The 20,359-nt window shown below is 39.7% G+C and overlaps 2 protein-coding genes across 2 annotated transcripts; both read left to right on the top strand.

Annotated features, from left to right (window-relative positions):
* Positions 1–4,651: 4,651 nt before the first annotated feature.
* Positions 4,652–8,335, top strand: LOC102062997 (serpin B4). The gene is made up of 7 exons (XM_074544793.1): positions 4,652–4,819; positions 5,312–5,374; positions 5,976–6,104; positions 6,314–6,431; positions 6,735–6,877; positions 7,614–7,781; positions 7,931–8,335. Exons 1-7 carry the CDS (start codon positions 4,652–4,654, stop codon positions 8,333–8,335), a joined length of 1,194 nt encoding a protein of 397 aa, XP_074400894.1.
* A 6,224-nt stretch (positions 8,336–14,559) lies between these two features.
* On the top strand, positions 14,560–20,130 carry LOC102072054 (ovalbumin). Its single transcript, XM_074544833.1, has 7 exons — positions 14,560–14,727; positions 15,269–15,316; positions 16,573–16,701; positions 17,496–17,613; positions 18,373–18,515; positions 18,798–18,953; positions 19,687–20,130. The coding sequence occupies exons 1-7, from the start codon at positions 14,560–14,562 to the stop codon at positions 20,089–20,091; spliced, it is 1,167 nt and encodes a 388-aa protein (XP_074400934.1). The 3' UTR covers positions 20,092–20,130.
* The last annotated feature ends 229 nt before the right edge of the window (positions 20,131–20,359 follow it).

Raw genomic sequence — 20,359 nt, 5'->3', positions numbered from 1 at the left:
GCCTTTGCTGTCAAATTTGAGATCATCCTCTGGTTCCTCAACAAGAATCTGCTTCTCTGCTATGTCCTGCAGACACTGACAGCAAGGGAAGCATATGGCTGCAAACAGTGAGGAAAAAGCCAAGGGAGGACTGGAGACATCCAAGCTTCTTACATTCTCTTGAAGCAAAGAATAATCACAAGGAATATGCTGGTGGTCTGTTCTGCTTACAGAGTGAGTCATTGCTTCTTGCTGTGATGTTATGTTCTGCTGATTGACATCACAAGCTGGATCTTTGTTCCTTGCTTTGGCCTTCCTATGCTTATCTCATCCATGTAATCACCTTTGTGGTTTAAAATCATGCAGAGAAGTCTTCATTCCCTTGGTCCTGGCTCCAGGGCCATCACAAATATTAAAAAAATGTGGCGGGAAAGTGAAGTAAAATGTCACTTTCAGCCAAAATAACTGCAAACAGATAAATGGTGTTGGGCAAAACTTATCCCTAAGGATGCAGTGCTATTTGCAGTCTTATGTAAATGTATGGAGTTTTAGGTGTAGAAAGCAGGTCAGTCTGCAATCCATTCCTCTGTGCCTTAAAGCAACTTTACTATGACAAACATGGACCACTAGCTAAAAGGGCAGAGATTTCATTCTTGACAGAGTAGTTTAACTATCTGAAACAAATTCTGTCAGTGCCTTTGTACTTGCAGTGCTTTTACATCTTCATCTTCCTTTCCACATGATGCATCTCAGCAATTACTTCTCTGTAACCTTTGGAAAAAGTCCTCCTGCTATTTATCCTTTTCTTTTAGCAAGGTTTTCAATAGAAAGGAATAAAGAGAGTCTCGTGATTCTGAGACTACTGTGACCATCTTCAATCCTCATAGCTTTTCTCTGGCCTGCAATGAACCTCTGCATTATTCAAAGAGCAAGAAGGGAGTCATAGATCTGGAAAATGCAGTGCAAGTCCTAGTCCAGCCCTCTGTTCAACAGCAGGATGAGATATAGCTTTGCCTTTCCCAGCAAGCATTTGCATAGTGATTCTCCTCAAAACCTACAATTCAGGAAATCCTTCAATCTGCTTGAACAAAAGTTCTTGGAATTCTCAGACATTCCCATTAAAAACTATCTCTGCCTAAGCCACACTCTAACCTTCACTAAACTAACCTAGAAGAGAACAAAATAGCAAAGCAGGAGACTAGAACAACAGCAGAGAGTGTTCCTTTCTGGGAATGAAGGCCTCTCTAACTCCATTGTCTGTAATTTGTCCACTAACAAAAAATTATTTGTGTGAAATAAATATCCACCAAATGGAAAAACAGAGGCATAGTTAACCTTCAGATTAATTCAAAATGAATTAAGAACAGAACCACCTACAAAACCAGAGAAACAACAAACAATGTTGAAGAAACCTGGAGAAACCTGTTCACCTCAGGGAGTTAAAAGTATTAGAAAACTAAGCAGGGGCTAAGAGAGTAGTGAATCACTCTGTGAGCATATTAGATAACTTGAGCTTTTTTTTAACAGATTCCTACACAGAAGAATGCATTTTAAGGGTACTTGTAGCTTTCAGCACATACCCCTGTGCCTAAAGGCCATGAATTATTGTGCTTCAGGATTGTAATTTTCCATTCACTGCATTAATTTGGATTAAAAATTCCCAGTGTTCCTAAAAGACAAATACTTGGTTGTGTCTTCCTGTTCAAAAACCATCTCTTTTCTGTTCTGGGAGACACCTGGATGCTACACTAACTTAGAATGGTTACATCTTGTAGCTCCTACCTGTATACTTATCCCCTCATATTCCGCAACAGTTTTCCTCCAACTGTGACTAGTGCCCAAAATAAGACTGCAGAGAACAGCCCATCACTACAAGAAGACAAACACCATCTGCCCAGTTCTGCTCTGCAGTTCCCTGTCGGTGACGGTGGTGAGTGTTGGGGAATCCATTCAGAGCAGGTAGCTCGGGATGCAGCTGCAGGCTGGGCTCTGGGTGGGAGCCCAGGCAAGGGGCTGTGAAATGCCCACCCAGTGCAGAACAAAGGGCCCTGGGAGCTGTGGCTTGGCCAGGGAACTGGACACTCAGAGATGCAGCAGGAGCCAAGGACCTTGGACTTTCCCACACTTAGCTGGTGAGGGTATAAAGGGTGTCCTTTTATCCAAGGTGTCCTTTCTTTGGGGTCCCTCCTTGGAGGCACCAGCTCAAGCTGCTATTTTTTTATTGCACCATGATTAAATTATTTCAAGGATTGAGATGTCAGAGGCTCTGTGGTGGTAAGGAAACCTGGTGTGACTGTGGGTGTGGGGGATGCAGCTGTGAAGTGGCCTTGATCCCAGCTTGGCTGGTGCAGATGTAACTGCTGGAGGGCTCCTGGATGGTCAAACAGGGCTCAGCACTGAGGAACAGGCTCAGCAGGTGAGTTTTTAGGTGACTGTGTGGAGAGCAGCCAGAAACCAGGAAAGCAAGCCAGATGCTTCTTTGGGAAATTTTCTTGTCCCAGTGTTAAGCGAGTTAAACCAGACTGCATGGCTTTCATTGCTTCAGGCAAAATCTCTTTTTCTCAGGGCTTGAATGAACAGTGTGTTTTTAATTTCTATTTCCTCCCAAGAAATAGCTATGGGAAAATTCAAACTGAAAGGGAATTAAATCCCATGAGTACTTTATGACTGATAGGAAACTGCCTTCAAAGTTTCCTAAATACCAGAGAAGCCCAGTATCTGGTTGGATTGATGTGTAAATACATCTTAGTAGTGATAACTAAGTCCTTGTTACAAAACAATGTTGTTAGTACTCATAAGAATACTTGCCCACCCACATATATCAGCCTGAATGTGAAGAAAGATAATTCCTCAGGAAAATAACACCAGAAATATACTACTTCTTATTAGCAGGTTGCTCTGTCCCTGCTGCCTACGCCTTGCTGAAGCAATATAAGACAATGATCAGGTGTCCTCAGAGACACTGACAAAAATGAGGAGTAATGGGAAGTTCTGGGCTAAACTTAAGATATGGTTTAGACCAGGACTAAATCAGTGGGCTGGTTATAGCAGTATAATTGTTTCTGCTACAAAACCTGTGTTGCATTCATTGGTGCCACTTCTGACATCAAAACACGACAAAATTCTCAGAATTTTTTTTTTACAGGTGAAAAACCACTCTGAAATTGCCTTTGTTTTTAGGAGGTTGCTTTCTTTTTTTATTACTACTTAGATTTTTTTTTTTTATACATCTTAGTAGGCATTTAAAACTGCGACTTCTTTCTGAACTCCTAGGGATATAGAAAAATTCGAGATTCCACAACAGATCCCCTAATTATACGAACTGGTTGCAACAGACAGGAATGTGATTCATCATGAGTGAAATTTATTCTGCCACTGGGAGTGGCAATGGTTTTATATCCCATTGCTCCAGAAGCTCCGTCAAGAAGCTCAAGTGTCCAGTTGACACCATCAGTACCAAGGAGAAGGTAAGTATCTCCATGATCTTTAATTCTAAATGACAGAACTAGGATCTAAGGATCAAGATGTGCTTAAGTAACATACCTCCTTTGCACATATATATGGCATGTGATATATTTTGGGGAAGTGACAATGTTTTGGATTACATTAAAATGTATGGGCTGTGTAATGAATCTGTGCTTAACTTTTGAAATGGTACTTCTGAACGTCTGCTTTCCAAGTGTGCTTCTAAAGAAGATTAAAATCATTTGCCACTTCTTCTGCATGACACTTATAGGAGCATAGTCTTTCTATAGTGCTCTATCTTTCAAATGTTTATATGGATAATTTAATTCTTCTTGTGTAATAGGGGAAATATGCTTACTACATGTGTGTAGGAAATTATTCAGACTCAGAATCCAATCAAATGGGACTTAGAATAGTGGAACTTCTAAAATACTGAACTTATGATCAGATGTTTCTACAACACTTCACTGGATGCAGGCACTACGTCTGTAAGTCTTTAATGAGAAAGAAACTCTGTTCTAGGTCTAAGATATGAAGAGTTTTGCAGGACATTTAAGATGGTCTGCTTGTAATAATTGTGATTGTAACTGAAGAGTATCTGGGAAAAAGAGTTCAAGCTGCAGAAAAAAGAGTTTAAGCTTCAGATAAAAAAATATGTCTGGAATTTTCTACTAATGCACAATGTGTTTCTGTTCAAAATCTTACTGAGTGAGCCTGTCTGTAGTTCCATTTTCTGTCAAACATTTGTTAAGCAACCAGCCTTAGAAGGACATGTATGTGAGGCACAGCTGAGTAATACACATAAAGTTTTTAAAGAGAAACAAGAGTCAGATATGATCAAGGGTGTAATTAATAAGTGCTATGCCTAGGGGACTCAAGGCACAAAGATCAGGATATAAACTGAGCTGGAATTTTGGTTAGGACAAAGTTTGGGCTAAGCGGCAAAACCATAGCTATTACTTAAGTTGTAGAAGCAGCTCAGCTCAGAATACTGTTTCTGTAAATGTGTTTCTTCTGCTATTCAGGGTGCTGATTTTCAGATTCACTGGGAAATCCCAAATGTAATGAACAAGGAATTTCCACAAAGTACTGAATAATTGAGCCAAACTATTGCAAAAAACCTTACCAGGGCATCTAAACATAGCAGGTGTAAAGATGAGAAACCTAAATTATTTTTACCCTTGTTTCAGGTGATCACAGTGCCACAATGTGCTCTCTCAGTGCAGCCAATGCCAAGTTCTGTCTTGACTTTTTCAGAGAGCTGAAAAAAAGAAAAAGAAATGAAAACATCTTTTTCTCCCCACTAAGTCTGTCAGCTGCCTTTGGAATGGTTGTCCTTGGAGCCAGGGGCAGCACACTCGAGCAGATTGAGAAGGTAGGGCTTTGCTCTGAAAAGGGAATGCTGGTAGAGGATGATTGTACCATCTGATACAGTTCCTAAACATCCAAAGGGCTGATGCACACAGAAAGCCCTTTTAAAAATACATTATGCAGTTCCTAATACCAAATTTCTTCAGACTACACATTATTACTGAATTGACTGTTCAATGAATGCATCAGTGCTAAAGAAAGCATTTTGGAGGTATCCCTGCACTCTCAGAGCTCAGAAGAGTTCCCTACCTTTAATGTGGTTTCTTGCCTTCTCTGGACACCCAAAGCCTCCTTGCTCACATAGAAAGATTTCAAAGATTTCATGCACTCACGATCTCCTAAAACTATTTGTTCACTTGCACGGATTTTATGGTAAAGAGCAAAGAGGCCTTTCCACAGGGCCTGAGTCTGGCTGTGTTTTGGGATAGGCTTGCAACACTGCTTTAGCTTTGAAGTACCTTCACTCATATGCATTCACCCAACATTTACATTGCAGGTCTTTCATTTCAGAGAAGTTTTGAGCAGTACGAGACAGGAAAACAGATACCCTTCTGAGCAGGTAAGACACAATTGCAGCTCTGACCTGAACCAACAGGAACCAGTTTGTCAGCCCTTTTCCTTGAAGACAATCACTTAATCAGAAAGCACAGCAGGGCTGATCAACCTCTCCATCTAGATTTGCTGACCTGCTTATTACTGTTCCTTTATTAGTTATTTAAGGGGCCTTGTGAGATCACGCAATTCAACAGCTGAGCCTTCTCATTCTGGGTTTCTAACCAAAACAGCAGTGCTAATCTAAAATGTGACAAATGCTTCAATTGCCACCTGCAAAGTTTTGCCTAGAGAGCATGCCAAAGGCACCTTGGAACTTGCTTCTCCCAGTCTCTAAGCCAGCAGCCCTTTCCTTATTGTGCACAGAGACATCACTGTAGGGTACGGCGTGGTTTGGAGGTGAGGAGCCAGAAGGGGACCTGTTTTGTCATTCTGTACGTGAGGCACAGGGGGAAGAGGAGGTGGTGTCCTGGTGCATTTATTCCAGTGCCTGAGTCAGCTGGGTGGAGTAGGGTTTCTCATGGAGAGAGGCTGCAATTCACCCTCAGGTCCAACTTTGCATAGGAAAGCTCAAGCCTACCACGAAACATCTGTTTTCCTGTTTGAAGTGTGAAGAAGATGAAGGAGTCCATTCCCAGTTCCAGGCTCTGTTGGCTGAAGTCAGTGAACCTGGACCAGGCTGTTGTCTCACCATTGCCAACAGGCTCTTTGGAGAAATTACTTATCCATTCTTTCAGGTAAGGGACTGTGGTCTCCCTTGTAACAGCTCCTGGGAGTGAGGAACTCAGCAGAATGTTTTCCATCATGAAGCACAAAGGGACATATGCCTTTTTTACCAATTTCTTTCTTGCTGATCTACTACATGGAACTATCCTGAAGCCATTAAATTATCTATCTTATAAAAATGATCACATCGCAAAAAACTTCTGCAATTTGTACTTTCCAGCAATACTTGGATTCCACAAAGAAATTCTATCGAGCAGAACTGGAACCAGTAAATTTTAAATACACTGAAGAAGAAGTCAGAGACAAAATTAACTTCTGGGTTGAAAATGAAACAAAAGGTAAAAAAAAAATGTGCAGGTTTTTTTGTTTGCAATTGAACCACCTATGAATTTTTTCCAAAGATAGCAAGATTTTTATATATTAAACATCTGCATTATTTTTTTCTTTTCAATAGGAAATAAGTGTAGTAATTGGAACAAAAATGCCTTGAGTTCTTTGGTTCCAAAGCTGTACATAAATATTTGTCATTTGTCTGACAGCATTATACCACTTGTCAATTTAAAAGAAATAACTATTAATAGTCAAAGTCAGTTGATTGCCAGAACAAAGTAATAATTAATCTTAATTAATTATTTTTAAAGGTAAAATCAAAGACCTATTTGCTGCTGGTTTTATTGATCCCTCTACTGTACTTGTCCTGGTCAATGCTATATATTTTAAAGGAAAGTGGGCTGTAGAATTTAAGAAAGAAGACACTAAGGAAGCATATTTCCACCTGAACAAGGTACAGAGTGGGGAGGAACTGAAGTTGCTGGGGGATGGAGGTCAGATGTCTGTCTCCTGTAATAACAGATGGGGGCTTTTCTCCTCTCTTTTATCCCAAGACAAAACAGTGGTCTTAAGTGAGAACAATAGAAGACTGTATTTCTCTCTGTTTTCCTAACAAAATATGTAAAGTTTGTACCAATTCACATCAGAAGTTCTTGTGCAGCTGAGATCCTTGTTGGAGCAATTCCACTGAGCGCATGCACTAACTTTGTTGGGGATTTTGCAGCTAAGGGTGCTATTTCAAAAATAGTCTGCTCTTGAGATTGAAAGTGACGATTCTGCTTCTCTGCTACTATTTATGAACGGAACAGTGTGTGCTTACAGGGAAAAAAGTATTAAAGACAAATTATCTCAGGGGAATGTATACATTATTCATGACAAATTTAATTTATGGTTGCATAAGATGTATCAGTTTCCTCATCTGACAGCAGAAAAAAGAAAGATGTAATGAGGAAGTTGTGAGTAAAGTAATTTGGCACCATTAGAAAGGGAAATGTAGTTGTTATGCTTCTAAAATGGATAACTTCATTGGGACTACAGTTGAGAGGAACATATCAATGCCACAAGTATATTAAACCCATGATCAGTTTAAATAATGCTTTTGAGCTGAACTCTAAGCTCAGGGCTGAAACCAATTAAAACCAGGGTGATAATTTCCGTATTTTCCATTCAATATGTTTCATTTGTTCCAGAACGAGAGAAGGAAAGTGCAGATGATGTTTCAAGAAGGATATTTTAACATGGCCATCATAGAGGAACTGAAAACAAAAGTCCTAGAGCTCCAGTACTTCAATAATGAACTGAGCATGTTCATTCTTCTTCCTGAAGATGACTGTGAGGACTTCACTGGCCTAGAACAGGTAACACTTCATTTTCTCTCTAGTGACACATATAGAGAGCAATGCTTTAGCATTGCTCCAGTATGGTCAAAAGACAAGTGGGAAAAACTGAACTTCCTTTCCTTGCATTGATTATGGTGCCACTCATTTCTCCCAATACCACCCTCCAGCTTGAATGTGCCCTCACCTATGAAAAACTGGCAGAATGGACGAGCTTGTCTACGATGCAACCACTGAGAGTGAAGGTGTACCTGCCCCAGTTCAAGATGGAGGAAAGTTATGTTCTCAACAATACTCTCCAGGAGATGGGAGTAATGAATGTTTTTGACTGGGGAAAAGCTGATTTGTCAGGAATCTCTATGAAAGGTGGCTTGGTTGTGTCCAAGGCCATCCAGAAGACAATTGTGGAAGTCAATGAAGAAGGCACTGAGGCAGGCTGTTCCACGGGGCTCCTTGTAATGCCTCTATGCTGCCCAGAAACTTGTGAGTTCAGAGCTGACCGTCCATTCCTCTTCTTCATCAGACACAACCAAACCAACACCATTCTCTTCTTTGGAAGATATTCCTCTCCTTAAGTGGAGGTTATATTGAAAATTAGATCATTCTTCCCACTTATATCCCAACTGGCAAGCAATAAGGATAAAAGACAAAACAAAAGACATTTTTCTAGACTTTATCCTAAAGTCTGGTTTGCTGTAAATAAAAAGACTATCTGAGAAGACGCAAATTAAAGATAAAACCCTAAACCCCATGAATCTTAGGCGTATTTTACTTTTAGGAGGTCTCATGAAAATGACATCTACCTTAAAATACATGATGAGGTATTTGCGAAGAAAATTTTACTTTGAGCTTTTCCTAATGCAGGAGGGATCCAACAAACCCATGAGTTTAGTGCCCTGAAGATAAGTGATGCCTTCTCTCACATGAAGTAGACAGGAGGATAGGGATCTGCATTAAAAGCATAACCTCAGGCACTTGGTCTCTTTTAGCCTTACCTACCTAAGGTCTCAAGGAACTTTATAGGGGAGCATCACGATGTTCCCTGGAGGCGTCCTATTAAATACTGACTGGAGGCAGTGTTTCAAATTGGAGCTCTCAGGGTTTATTCTCAGAGAGCAGAGAAGACAGAGGATTTTCTGGTGTAATTTTGCTTGCTTTCAAGAAGGGCAGACTAATTTTTTGGTGAAAAACCCTGTATATGTGACCAAGTTTTCCAACTTCCTCATAACCTCCCACGTAACAAAACCAGGCTTTCAGAAGAATGGAACAATTTTCTGACAAGGCCTGCTCTGTGATGCAGAAATTAGACACTTAATTCCCACATTAAACTTTGAGTAGTGATCAGCCATTCTCACTTTTAAGAGCCAGATCTGTTTGGGCCTCAGGTAGCATGAGTTTCTTGTTCCAGCTATTTTGTTAATCATTAACATAAAAAAAATTAAAACCTGTAGTGATGGTTTTTAAATGCATAGTCTGTGTTTATTGTTTATTATTTATTATTATTATTACTACCATTTTTCATGATAAACCCACTGCAAATGCAATAGTAAATGTTGTAGTCTGCAGTATTAAGTAAACAGAGGAAGAGTCTAATATAGTAAGTAAAAATAATGGTAATCCTTTCCAAAAATGTAAATTATGTAAATAACACTGAAGTCTACCTCCCACTTTTAAATATTCCCTATGCTGAGTTTAGGCACTGGACAATTCAACATTAGGGTACATAAACTCTGAACCTTCTCCCTCTTTTACATGACCACTATTAGTTGCCTGACTTGTGGGTGAGCAGTTCTCTGGGAAGCAAATCAAGAGGAAAATTTCTGGTAAAGCTAATTTTCTTGCTTATGATCTACTTCCCTAAACCACCTCCCGGATGTTGTGGAGTTGGTGGTGGGAAGGAATAGCACAGGATCACAAGAAGGGAGCAGCCTGCCTAGTCTGGCAGAAGGTAATGTCCAAAATCCACAGATACATGAAGAATATTTGCTTTTATGGGAAAAATATTCCAGCCTTTGATGACTCACTTCTCCTTCCCCCGTTACTCACTGATGGGAAGAAGGTAAACACTGGGAGCATATTGCTACCATTGTAGAACTGATGATTCAAAGGGCTCTTCCAAATGCTGAGATATGCAGGAAAAATTACAGTAAATTACAGTACTCAACACAAATTGAACTGCTGAATAAAGCAGACCCATTATAGTGTGGAGATACCTCATATGGCTGCAATTGCAGTATGAAATACAGCCTGAAATAGTAAAATTACCTGTAGAGACACAGTTTTCATACCAATTAGCTGGTAAGAGAACACAAAACACAGGCTGTTAGCTCTTTGATAAATAAAGTATTCAAAAAACAGCTATATGTGTTTTTCAACATCTGCCATTGGAATTCTGTGTATATCTGGTTTGTCTCAAATTAAAATTACTTAGGTTAAAAGAAAAAAAGGGAAATGAACAGTATTAAAATGCATTAGCTTGCACAATCAGGCCTATCAATTTTGAGATAAAATGTAAAAGAAAAAGCATTAAAGTAATAAAGGCAAGTGCTTTAACATATTATCCCAAAGGGCACAAATCTTACAACAGGAATTTTGTGTGTGACCAAAGGAGAAGGTGTGGCTGAAACACTTAGTTTACTATAGCAGAAGTAACTTCATATTGTAATAATAAAAAACCCCCAAAAACTTGCTTCAGGGATATCTAGATAATTCAGAGCCTGCAACAAAATACAGTATAAATTATAATTTAAAAATCCATTCTCTTCTCCTTATGCAATCTTTTTTCCTTATTGCCATTTTAATCTACAAGACATGAAAAAATATGTGGTGAAAAACACCAGAAGCTGGAAAGTAGCTTCCTGCTGCTAGTGTAGTGGCACCACCTCCTACTGCGAAGGGCAGTGCTCCCACAAAATCATGGACGTTTACTTAAAATAGAAGGTAAACCCTCCACTCTGGCAGCAAATGCTTCTGCTGTGGGAAACTAGTTTGTAAAAGTTCGATGCCAAGCAATAGAGCTCACAGAGCAGAGAAAAGCAGGAAACTCCAAATGGTGCCTGGAGCAGACATAGCCCTGAAGGGCATTCCACTGCCTCCTCCCCAGGGAGGACATGCTCCTTGCCAAGTGTTGAACCACACCAGCACACATGACAGCCTGCAAAAGTGTAGACTGGCAAAAAGCAAAGCAAAAGATGTCAAATAGTATTTCCATGAGGATCCATGGAAACGTAACACACATTTGTCCCACAACAGAGAGATCTGTGGCTTCCCACAGTCTGATTACTGAGTAACTCCTTACATATTCACATTTCCACTGAACTTTATTTTCTCTGATAGCTGCAGTTCTCCTCAGTTTTCTCTGAAACTGTGCTTTCCTTTAAACAGTTTCTTAGTACCTATGTATAACATAATTTTTTATTATATCTTCAAAAGCTTTGCAATAGATAGGCAAGAAGGGCAAAGGAAGATTTTTGGATTGTCACTGAAAAAGCCCAAGAGGGCACCTTTGAGTCACATTCTACCTTCTCCCTCACCTTCCCCACTCCTCCCCTGTCACCATTAAGAAGACTAATTTTATTTTCCTCAAAATATAACTGGTAGTAGGTTTTGTAGTCGGAAGTCCTGGTTCCTTATGGTCTCAGTCAGAGGGACTCAGGCACAGTACAATGCACCCAGTATGTGTCATACAGACAGACAGGTCATCCAAAAGCACAAGCAAACATTACCCTCAAACAGTGTTTAGTACTTCCTGAACAACTAGAAGAAATTACATGTGAAAATAAGAGCATAGAAATGTTGGAAAGAGCTGCTTTCCCAGCTCCTTGGTTTCCTTGTTTATGCCAGCAGTAGAGGAAAGCTCCTTCTTATCTTTAGATTTTCCCATCCTCATTGCTGCTATAATATCCTCATTCTGAATGGGGAAACTGAAAACCACTCCAATTATCAGGCTCTGCACATACATCCCTGCACTTCAGCAAGGCAAAGAACACTGTGAAGGGGAGAGCAGCTCCCTTTCCTTTTTACAGAGGGTGCACTTACTGCTGTATGCTTTGTGACTTAACACATACAAATTTGGATTCCTATTATCCAACCCTATGGCCTTTGCAGATGCCAAATTTGTTTCTTTACTGCTCATCAAGTCTATTATTTAATAAAGAGTAATAGCTTGTTACAATTGAATTATATTTTATATTGTGCATTATGGTTGTCTAACAGACCATGAATGTTCCTGCTGACAGATTCTGTAGTTTATTCACCTGCCATAGTTACAAGGTATGGAAGATCTATGGGAATGGCCTGTGCAAGCAGGCTGCTATAATATCCTCATTCTGAATGGGGAAACTGAAAACCACTCCAATTATCAGGCTCTGCACATACATCCCTGCACTTCAGCAAGGCAAAGAACACTGTGAAGGGGAGAGCAGCTCCCTTTCCTTTTTACAGAGGGTGCACTTACTGCTGTATGCTTTGTGACTTAACACATACAAATTTGGATTCCTATTATCCAACCCTATGGCCTTTGCAGATGCCAAATTTGTTTCTTTACTGCTCATCAAGTCTATTATTTAATAAAGAGTAATAGCTTGTTACAATTGAATTATATTTTATATTGTGCATTATGGTTGTCTAACAGACCATGAATGTTCCTGCTGACAGATTCTGTAGTTTATTCACCTGCCATAGTTACAAGGTATGGAAGATCTATGGGAATGGCCTGTGCAAGCACCATGGGCCTTGCTGCCATGACCTACACAGAATGAAAATTAAAAGCTGACACTTAGTCATTCTTTAAATATGACTGGCTGGTTTAAATAAATTTCTGAATACCTGAATACTCTGGGGTCAGGCTTACAACCCAGGAAATATGTAATTTCTGACCATTCCTCAAATCTTTTCCTCTTCCATGCCCATCTTCAGGCTCTTAAGTCATCTCATCATTGTTGCTCTAAATGTTTTCATAAAAATGAAGTTTTAGCAAAATGCAAATGCAAATGTGCTTTCTCCTCAGAGCCTTTCTCCCCTCTTCCTGCACACCTATGCTGTAGACCCTCATAGTGTGGCCTCAGGTAAAATACTGTAGGCTCACCTAGGCAGAGAAATGGATGTGGCTCTGCTTTTAACAAGTACAAGCCATACACCACAACAGTCTGCACTCAGGAATATATTTCTGCATTTTTTCAGACCAAAACGCCTTTCAGTCTTGAAAACTAAACAAAAAGTTTTGAGTTTGTTCTAACATGGAAAAAAAATCCATTTCAGACCTCTCTCAATAGAATGACCATCCTGCCACTGGCTTTACTTGGGATTACTTTACTTTGGCAAGGTCAGATGGCCACTGTTCTTGAGGAACTTCCCTCTGTACCACTGCACAGATGTTGTAGTGAAATGTTGCATGTCTACCAGACCTTCAGCAGTTAGCCCAGCATCCACCTTTCCCTTCATGACTGGTGGGAATGCTGTGTTAGAGTACTTTTGGCACTGAGAGTGCCTCACCCCTGAAGAGAAGAGAAGGTTACAGCAAAAGCTTAAATAATTCAGTTTTAAATCAGGTTTTATGTAATAAATAAAGCTGACTTGCTGCAGATAGAATACCAGCTTAACCTAGCCCTGTTCAATGTTTCAAGGTGCAATGAATCGTGACAAAAGGCAGTGTTTGAAGATGACTCCTTGAAGGCAACAGTGGGAGTGTCTCAAAATCATGCTCTATATATCACCAAGAGCTCAGGGAGCTGTTTAGCTGCCGCTGGCAAGCTGGATTATTACATGCCTCTTTGAAGTTTGTGGGGTAAGTATTTTTCCAAGAAAATGTAATTTCTAATTTGTATTCTTTAAGATGGAAAAAAATTATATTATGTTTAAGAACCTTAAGGTAAGTATAAGACAGGTATGTAAAAGGACAACATATAGAGTAATTTTGCCTTGCCTTCTCATTATATCTTATACTATTTGACTGTCAAATACATTTCAGTGTATAAAATATGTGGCTTGTGCACCACAACATTGAGTAGAAATAGTTCTTTTTCATTTAAAACCTGTTGTCACATAAAAACTTTCCTTTTATAATTCTAATAATTGGCAAGAAAGGTATTTATCTTTTCTCAATCTCACTCCTTGACAAAACCCATATATTTTATATACATATTTATATATGTGTAGATATATACATATATATATGCATGATTATGCTAAAAAGGATTAGCAGTGATTAAATGTCTGAAACAGGACCACAGGAAAACCCTAAATTTATCTCCCAGCATCCAAGCAACTGTCTTACAGCTCGTTTATTGCTATAAACTGCAGAAAAGCAATCTCCAAATTTGTGGCTGGCTGTACTAAGCAACGGTGAGAAGTACACAAAAAGTGTAATGTGTGACTACATTTGATTTAAAGATTGAGAGCAGCCATAGAAGAAATAAAATACTATGTTTGCATTGCCTCAAACATCATTCAGAGCCCTCTGGATGGCCAAATAGAAACTCATTAATGTTATATTTATCATATAGAAGGCTGGATGAAACTTTCTATTTCTTAAAAGGCAAGTAAGTACAAGGTACTATCTTGCTGAGAGAATCTTGTTGAAAGAAAACAAACACGTGTTTGTATGTGAATGGATCAGGAGTTACAAAATTTCTAATGATCACAGAATTTGTAGACTTCACATCATTTACTGGTTCAGTATCACAAAACCAGCAATGAAGTGGCAGTTTCTGGGCTATTGGCAATGCTCTTTAAAACAAGCGCTACGTATTGTGACCATAAAGTGGTATTTCTGTTTGCTTTAGGAAACGCTGATTTCACAATGGGCTCCATCAGTGCAGCAAATGCAGAATTTTGTTTTGATGTATTCAAAGAGGTGAAACTTCACCACCCCAATGACAACATATTTTATTGCCCCTTGAGCATGATTGCAGCCTTGGCCATGGTCTACCTGGGAGCAAGAAATAACACTGAGTATCAGATGGAGAAGGTAAGGTACATAAATGGGTACAAACTCTCTTTGATCCCATTCAAAGAGGCAGCAGAGTATCCATTTATACCTCCCAAACCTGCCTAGCAAAAAAATGACTTTCCAAACTCTGGAGATTTTCAGCTATTGCATTTCCCCAAGGAAGGGCAAGAACAACCTTTGGTTTTCATTAAGAAAGCAGTTTTGGAGGATGGTTAAGGCAGGTCTCTTGCTTCAGCTTATACTATCTCAGAGACCTGATTCCTTCCAGGTGGAAAGGACAACTTGAAACATATAAAAGATGAAACATTTGGAAAACAAGATTTATCGTTATAAATACAGTGCTGTAAGGCTGTATCTGATTTATGGACAATGCCATTAACTGGAAAAGACAGAATCTAAGCTGAAGATCACAATCACAAATTTTCAGTTCGGTGCCTGCTTTAAAGCTCACATGAAATTTCTCAGCTCATCCTTGTGCTAATCAGACTCGGTTAGTGAAAACCTACTTGTCACTAATATCAGTTGACTTCACATGCCTAATTTTTACTTTCCATTGCAGGTTCTTCACTTTGACAAAATTGCAGGACTTGGAAGTATCCAGACCAAGGTACAGAAGCCTAAGGTACATCGATTTCTCTTTCACATCCTTTTCCTGAGAATAGACTGTTCTGATTGTGATTTCAGTAGTTTCAACACCTTGCCAAACCTTTGCTAATTGTCTTAATTTAAGAGATGTAAGTTAAAAAAAAATACAACAAACCACCAAAGAACAACAGCAACAAAACAAACGCCAAGCAAACAACCACCAACAAAAACAAACAAACAAAAACTACCCAAAATGAACAAAAACAACCTCCAAAACACCACTAGAAAAAGAAGACAGGCTGCACATACTGCAAGTGACAGGACAGGATAGGGTGTTTGGGCACCAGGATACACTTTGGTGAAAGTGAACTTCACACCTGCAAGCGCTGCTGGGCTACAGCCCTTGAAAGGGTCTCAGTACCTGGAGCCAGGGTACAGCAGGCAGGCTTCAAAGAGGGACAGCAGAAAAGAGCCCAGAATCCCCAAAGGATGGAAAGTAACCACACTCTTACAAAGCTACAGGGGCTTTTCCAGCCTCCAATTCCCACTGCCACGCCAAGAGAACCAGAGGGGTCCCAGTACCTTGATACCTGTATGCTTCTGTCCATGTTAATCCGCTGCCTCTGTAAAGATAACAAAAGCCATGGAGCCTGGTGTGTCCCCATTTACTTGGGATCCGAAACACAAGGTGGGACTTAAAAAAAGATGCGACCTTTTTTTTTTTAACCAAAGGCAGTATCTAAAGCTTGGGCATTTAGGGACTCAGTAAGCATTTAGAAAGGAGCTGTTCAGCACAATTATTCTGAAAAAATACAGTCCCACCTACTGTTTATCATTGTGCAGTTTTCTTACATGCTTTTAGCCTGTGTCACCATTCCTGGAACTAGAGACAGGTGATTCATTTTTTCACTGTATGAAAAAACACTTCCTGACTCCCTTGCCATCTAGCTCTCTTCTTCTATCTGCGGCTTCTGCAAAAAAATGCCATGAAAATGCAAGGAGTGCCTGGGATTTAGAGGCTTTGTACCTATGAAAAGTCACCAATTTCAATAATTAACTTCTAGAATGAGTGGCATAATAGGCTGAGAATTAATTATATATCATTAGCTGCTTATACTAAAAATCCCTCCCATGGAACTCTTAGACTCTATTACATGTTCATTTGCAAATGTTCAAACACTCTGTGTTTTCCCATATTATTTGTACCTTATAAATAATCCTCTTTCTCATAAAATAACCTAACAGCTGTACTTCTCTGTCTTCTTACCAACAACTTAGTGTGGCAAGTCTGCGAATATCCACCTACTGTTTAAAGAAATTCTCTCTGATATCACTGCACCAGAAGCCAATTATTCACTGCACATTGCCAACAGACTCTATGCTGAAAAGACAAGTCAGATCCTACCGGTAAGTGATCTCTTGCTAAACCCTGTAAAATTCTGTAATCCGGGTGGACTGGCCAGAGTAGGTGACCAGTTTATCCAATAGTCCCTACTGGTGTGGATTTACATGGCTTTTCCCTTTGCCATGGCCCTGGCAACAGTCTAAAATGGAAAACAATTTGCGGCAAAAATATGGCCCTACTAAAAAAATGAATGGAGTAATAAACAAAATTATTGATAATGTAACTCCTCACTTCCCACTTGCTCCCACAAAGCATTTCATTTTAACTGGTTGTTGGAGTTTTTCTCAGAAAATAATTTAACTTTGACATATTTCTTCACTTGAAAACTCACCTCAAAACCAAATTTTGAAAGTGTCAAAATCTTTCTTTCATATTTCCAAAGCAAAATACAAATACAAATATTCTAAATAAAAGGAACTTCTTATCTGTAAAAATAAGGAAAATGTTTTGAAAAAAGAAAGTGAACTTAAAGATGACAAAACCCTCTATAATGAACCTAAAACCAGGGGGTTTGGATCAGGCTTTCTTCCAGAAATTCTTAAATGTTTTTAATATATGCTCTTAACTGGTTACATAGTAAAGATGTCAGATCTGAAATTGTCATAAAATTGTCATTGCCACAAAATAATTTTTCTGATCCATCCAGTTTTAGCAAATTCTTTCAGGAAGTAAACAATGAGAACACCTTAACCATGACATCCCTATAAAAATTTTATTACCCATATTTTATTTCACTTTTATATTGTTTCTAAAAAATTACTGGTTCCCTGGCTACCATTAATTGGTGTCTTTACAGATTTACTTAAAATGTGTGAAAAAGCTGTACAGATCTGGTCTAGAAATGGTCAACTTCAAAACAGCATCAAATCAAACTAGACAGCGCATTAATTCCTGGGTGAAAAATCAGACAAATGGTAAGTCTGACAAGACTATGAAATATACTTCTCTCTGACAACTGTATTTTAGCAGTTTCTGAAAGGACTAAACATTAGAGGAGAAATTTCCTCTTCCTGTCCCCATTAGTGGCTATTTTCTGTGGAAAGGAATGACTCTATTGCACCTGTGTGGCAGTGACAGTGTGTTTTAAATACATCTGGCAAAGGCAGAGGTGCCATGATATGCAGACTTTATATGCACATTTTATATGCACTCTTTATGTATCTGGAGAGATTAACTCATGCAAAGTTACTCCCAGCTTCTCTAGACTATTGGCATATATTTACAAGGATATGCTGGATAGGTAAGTGGGCTTCCAGGGGAGAAAGTAATACATACCAAACTGAAGATGGGAAATAAATTATTCAGAAGCTTGTGTGCATTTATTGTGTTGAGGTGGAAGGAAAAACTTAGAGTGAATTGTGAGAAACAAACATACTGAGAAAATCTGTGTTGGTTCTTCCGTCTCCCTTTCCTTCTTTTCTATATAAATATTTATTTTTTTCCAAGTGCTGGTTGGAAATGTTCCTGGGAATCTATAGCACTCTTGAACCTACCTGTCTTGCAGAAATGTCTGGCTAGTTGCCAGTCTTTCAGTGTATTATTAAATCATCCTCATGAAACTTAATTCAATGTGCAGAGTTTTGGAAAAGTCAAGAGAAGGAGCAGTATATTGATTGACTTCTAAAACTATTGCTATGAAAATTACTACTCTGTGCCCTACTTTTTTCTTAAAGGACAGATCCAGGATTTCCTTGAACCAAGCTCTGTTAATCCTCAGACTGTGCTGGTCCTTGTGAATGCCATTTTCTTCAAAGGGAAATGGAAGACCCCGTTTCAAGAAGAACACACTGAGGAAGTGCCCTTCAATGTGACAGAGGTGGGGAGCACAGACACACTTTCTGGCCAGATGTGTATTTGTTGTATTAACAGTTCTGTAGTCATTGGCTGGGTGATTTACCTGGGGCCTCACTGTCAGATTTATGACACCTGTGTCTGACAGAACAAACCAGCAAATGAGGCAAAAATGGAGACACAACTCTTTTCCAAAGGCAGCATGGTTGAAGATTCAGTTCTGTCCTTTCAAAGGCCTTGTACATTTGTCTGACAAAAGAAAAAGTTTGCTCCCACATCACTTCATCTCACATTTTTGTTTTTGCAGCAAGAGAGCAGACCTGTGCAAATGATGTATCAGAACAGCACCTTCAGAGTGGGAAGAGTGGCTGAAGATAAAATCAAGGTCCTGGAGCTTCCGTACACCAGTGGAGAGCTGAGCCTGTTGGTGCTGCTGCCTGATGACATCTCTGGCCTGGCACAGGTATGGCCCTGGCAGGGTGAGCAGAAGGGCTGTGACTTCAGTGGGGCTTGGCTGCTGTCAGACCTTTTGCTGCCCATTGACATCCCAGCTGCCCACCCTATGGCTGTGCTGGGCAGGAAGGGGAGAACAAAATCTGCCATGTGCTGAGGCAGAGCCTCTTAGGAGAGTCCTGAGCTCGGTTTTATAAAATGAAGGTAAAGCAGTGTAGTGCGGCTGCAGCCCTGCAGAAAAAGATGTATATATAGGCAGTGCTATAAAGTTACCCATTTGTATTCAAGAAAGGAGAAAAATCAATGCAGTCTAAAATATATGAACAATTATTAATATTTCAGTAATATTTTTAAATTATGAAATAGAGTTATTGCAGATGTGGAAGAGTTTGCATTTGTTAGGTGCTACCAACCGTAGGTAAAGTTTCACGGTCCTGTTTTTGCAGTCTTTCACAAGCTGACTAATTTGCTAGGCTGTGAAACTGTTGGGTTGTGCCTCATGAGACACAAGATTACTTGGACAAAGGGGGATGTGTTAGGTTGGTAAAAATCTGAATAAAAGGAGAGTGACACAGGCAGTACTGGAGAGCCAATTAATAAAATAGCAGAAGGATGCTAATAGGATGAGCTTCAGGAACCATTCTGGTTGGGGTTTTACTTTTATGATAGCCTTGACAGAAATGAATGGTAGGAAGAAGTTGGATTTGCATCTCACGTGTTTCATTCCCTGCCTCTCTTTGCAGCTTGAGAACAAAATCAGCTTTGAAAAACTTACTGAGTGGACCAGTTCTGAGGTGATGGAAAAGAAGAGAGTAAAAGTGTACCTCCCACACATGAAGATTGAGGAGAAATATAACCTCACATCTGTCCTGATATCCTTGGGTATGACTGACCTGTTCAGCCCGGCTGCCAACCTCTCTGGCATCTCTGCAGCAGAGAGCCTGAGGGTGTCTGAGGCTGTCCACGAGGCATACCTGGAAGTCAATGAAGAGGGCACTGAGGAGGGCACTGGCTCAGCAGATGACACAGAAGACATTCTATATTCCTCTGAGTTTGAAGAGTTTAGGGCTGACCACCCATTCCTTTTCTTGATCAAACACAATCCAAGCAACCTGATCCTCTTCTTTGGTAGATATTGTTATCCCTAAAAAGAAAAGGGCTGGAAATAATGCCTGCCTACCCCTAAGAAACAGACCCTCTTTACTCTAGTATTGTAGTATAATCTTATCTCTTCGATATTTTCTGCAAGTGGAAAGGCTACACTAAGTTGTGCCCTTTCCTGAAGCTTCCATAGCAAAGACACACCTGTAGGTGAGGAAGCAGCAGTGTGTTTGCTCCTTTCCCTTCTCAGACTGGTTTCATTGTGGATTGAGCCAAGCAAAGAGTAAGTCCTCAGAGAATAGAGCCCCTCAAAGA

Source organism: Zonotrichia albicollis, chromosome 1 (genome assembly GCF_047830755.1).
Source record: "Zonotrichia albicollis isolate bZonAlb1 chromosome 1, bZonAlb1.hap1, whole genome shotgun sequence".
Lineage (NCBI taxonomy): Eukaryota > Metazoa > Chordata > Aves > Passeriformes > Passerellidae > Zonotrichia > Zonotrichia albicollis.
Note: the sequence above shows the minus strand (reverse complement) of the source record. Positions and strands in the feature narration are given on the sequence as shown.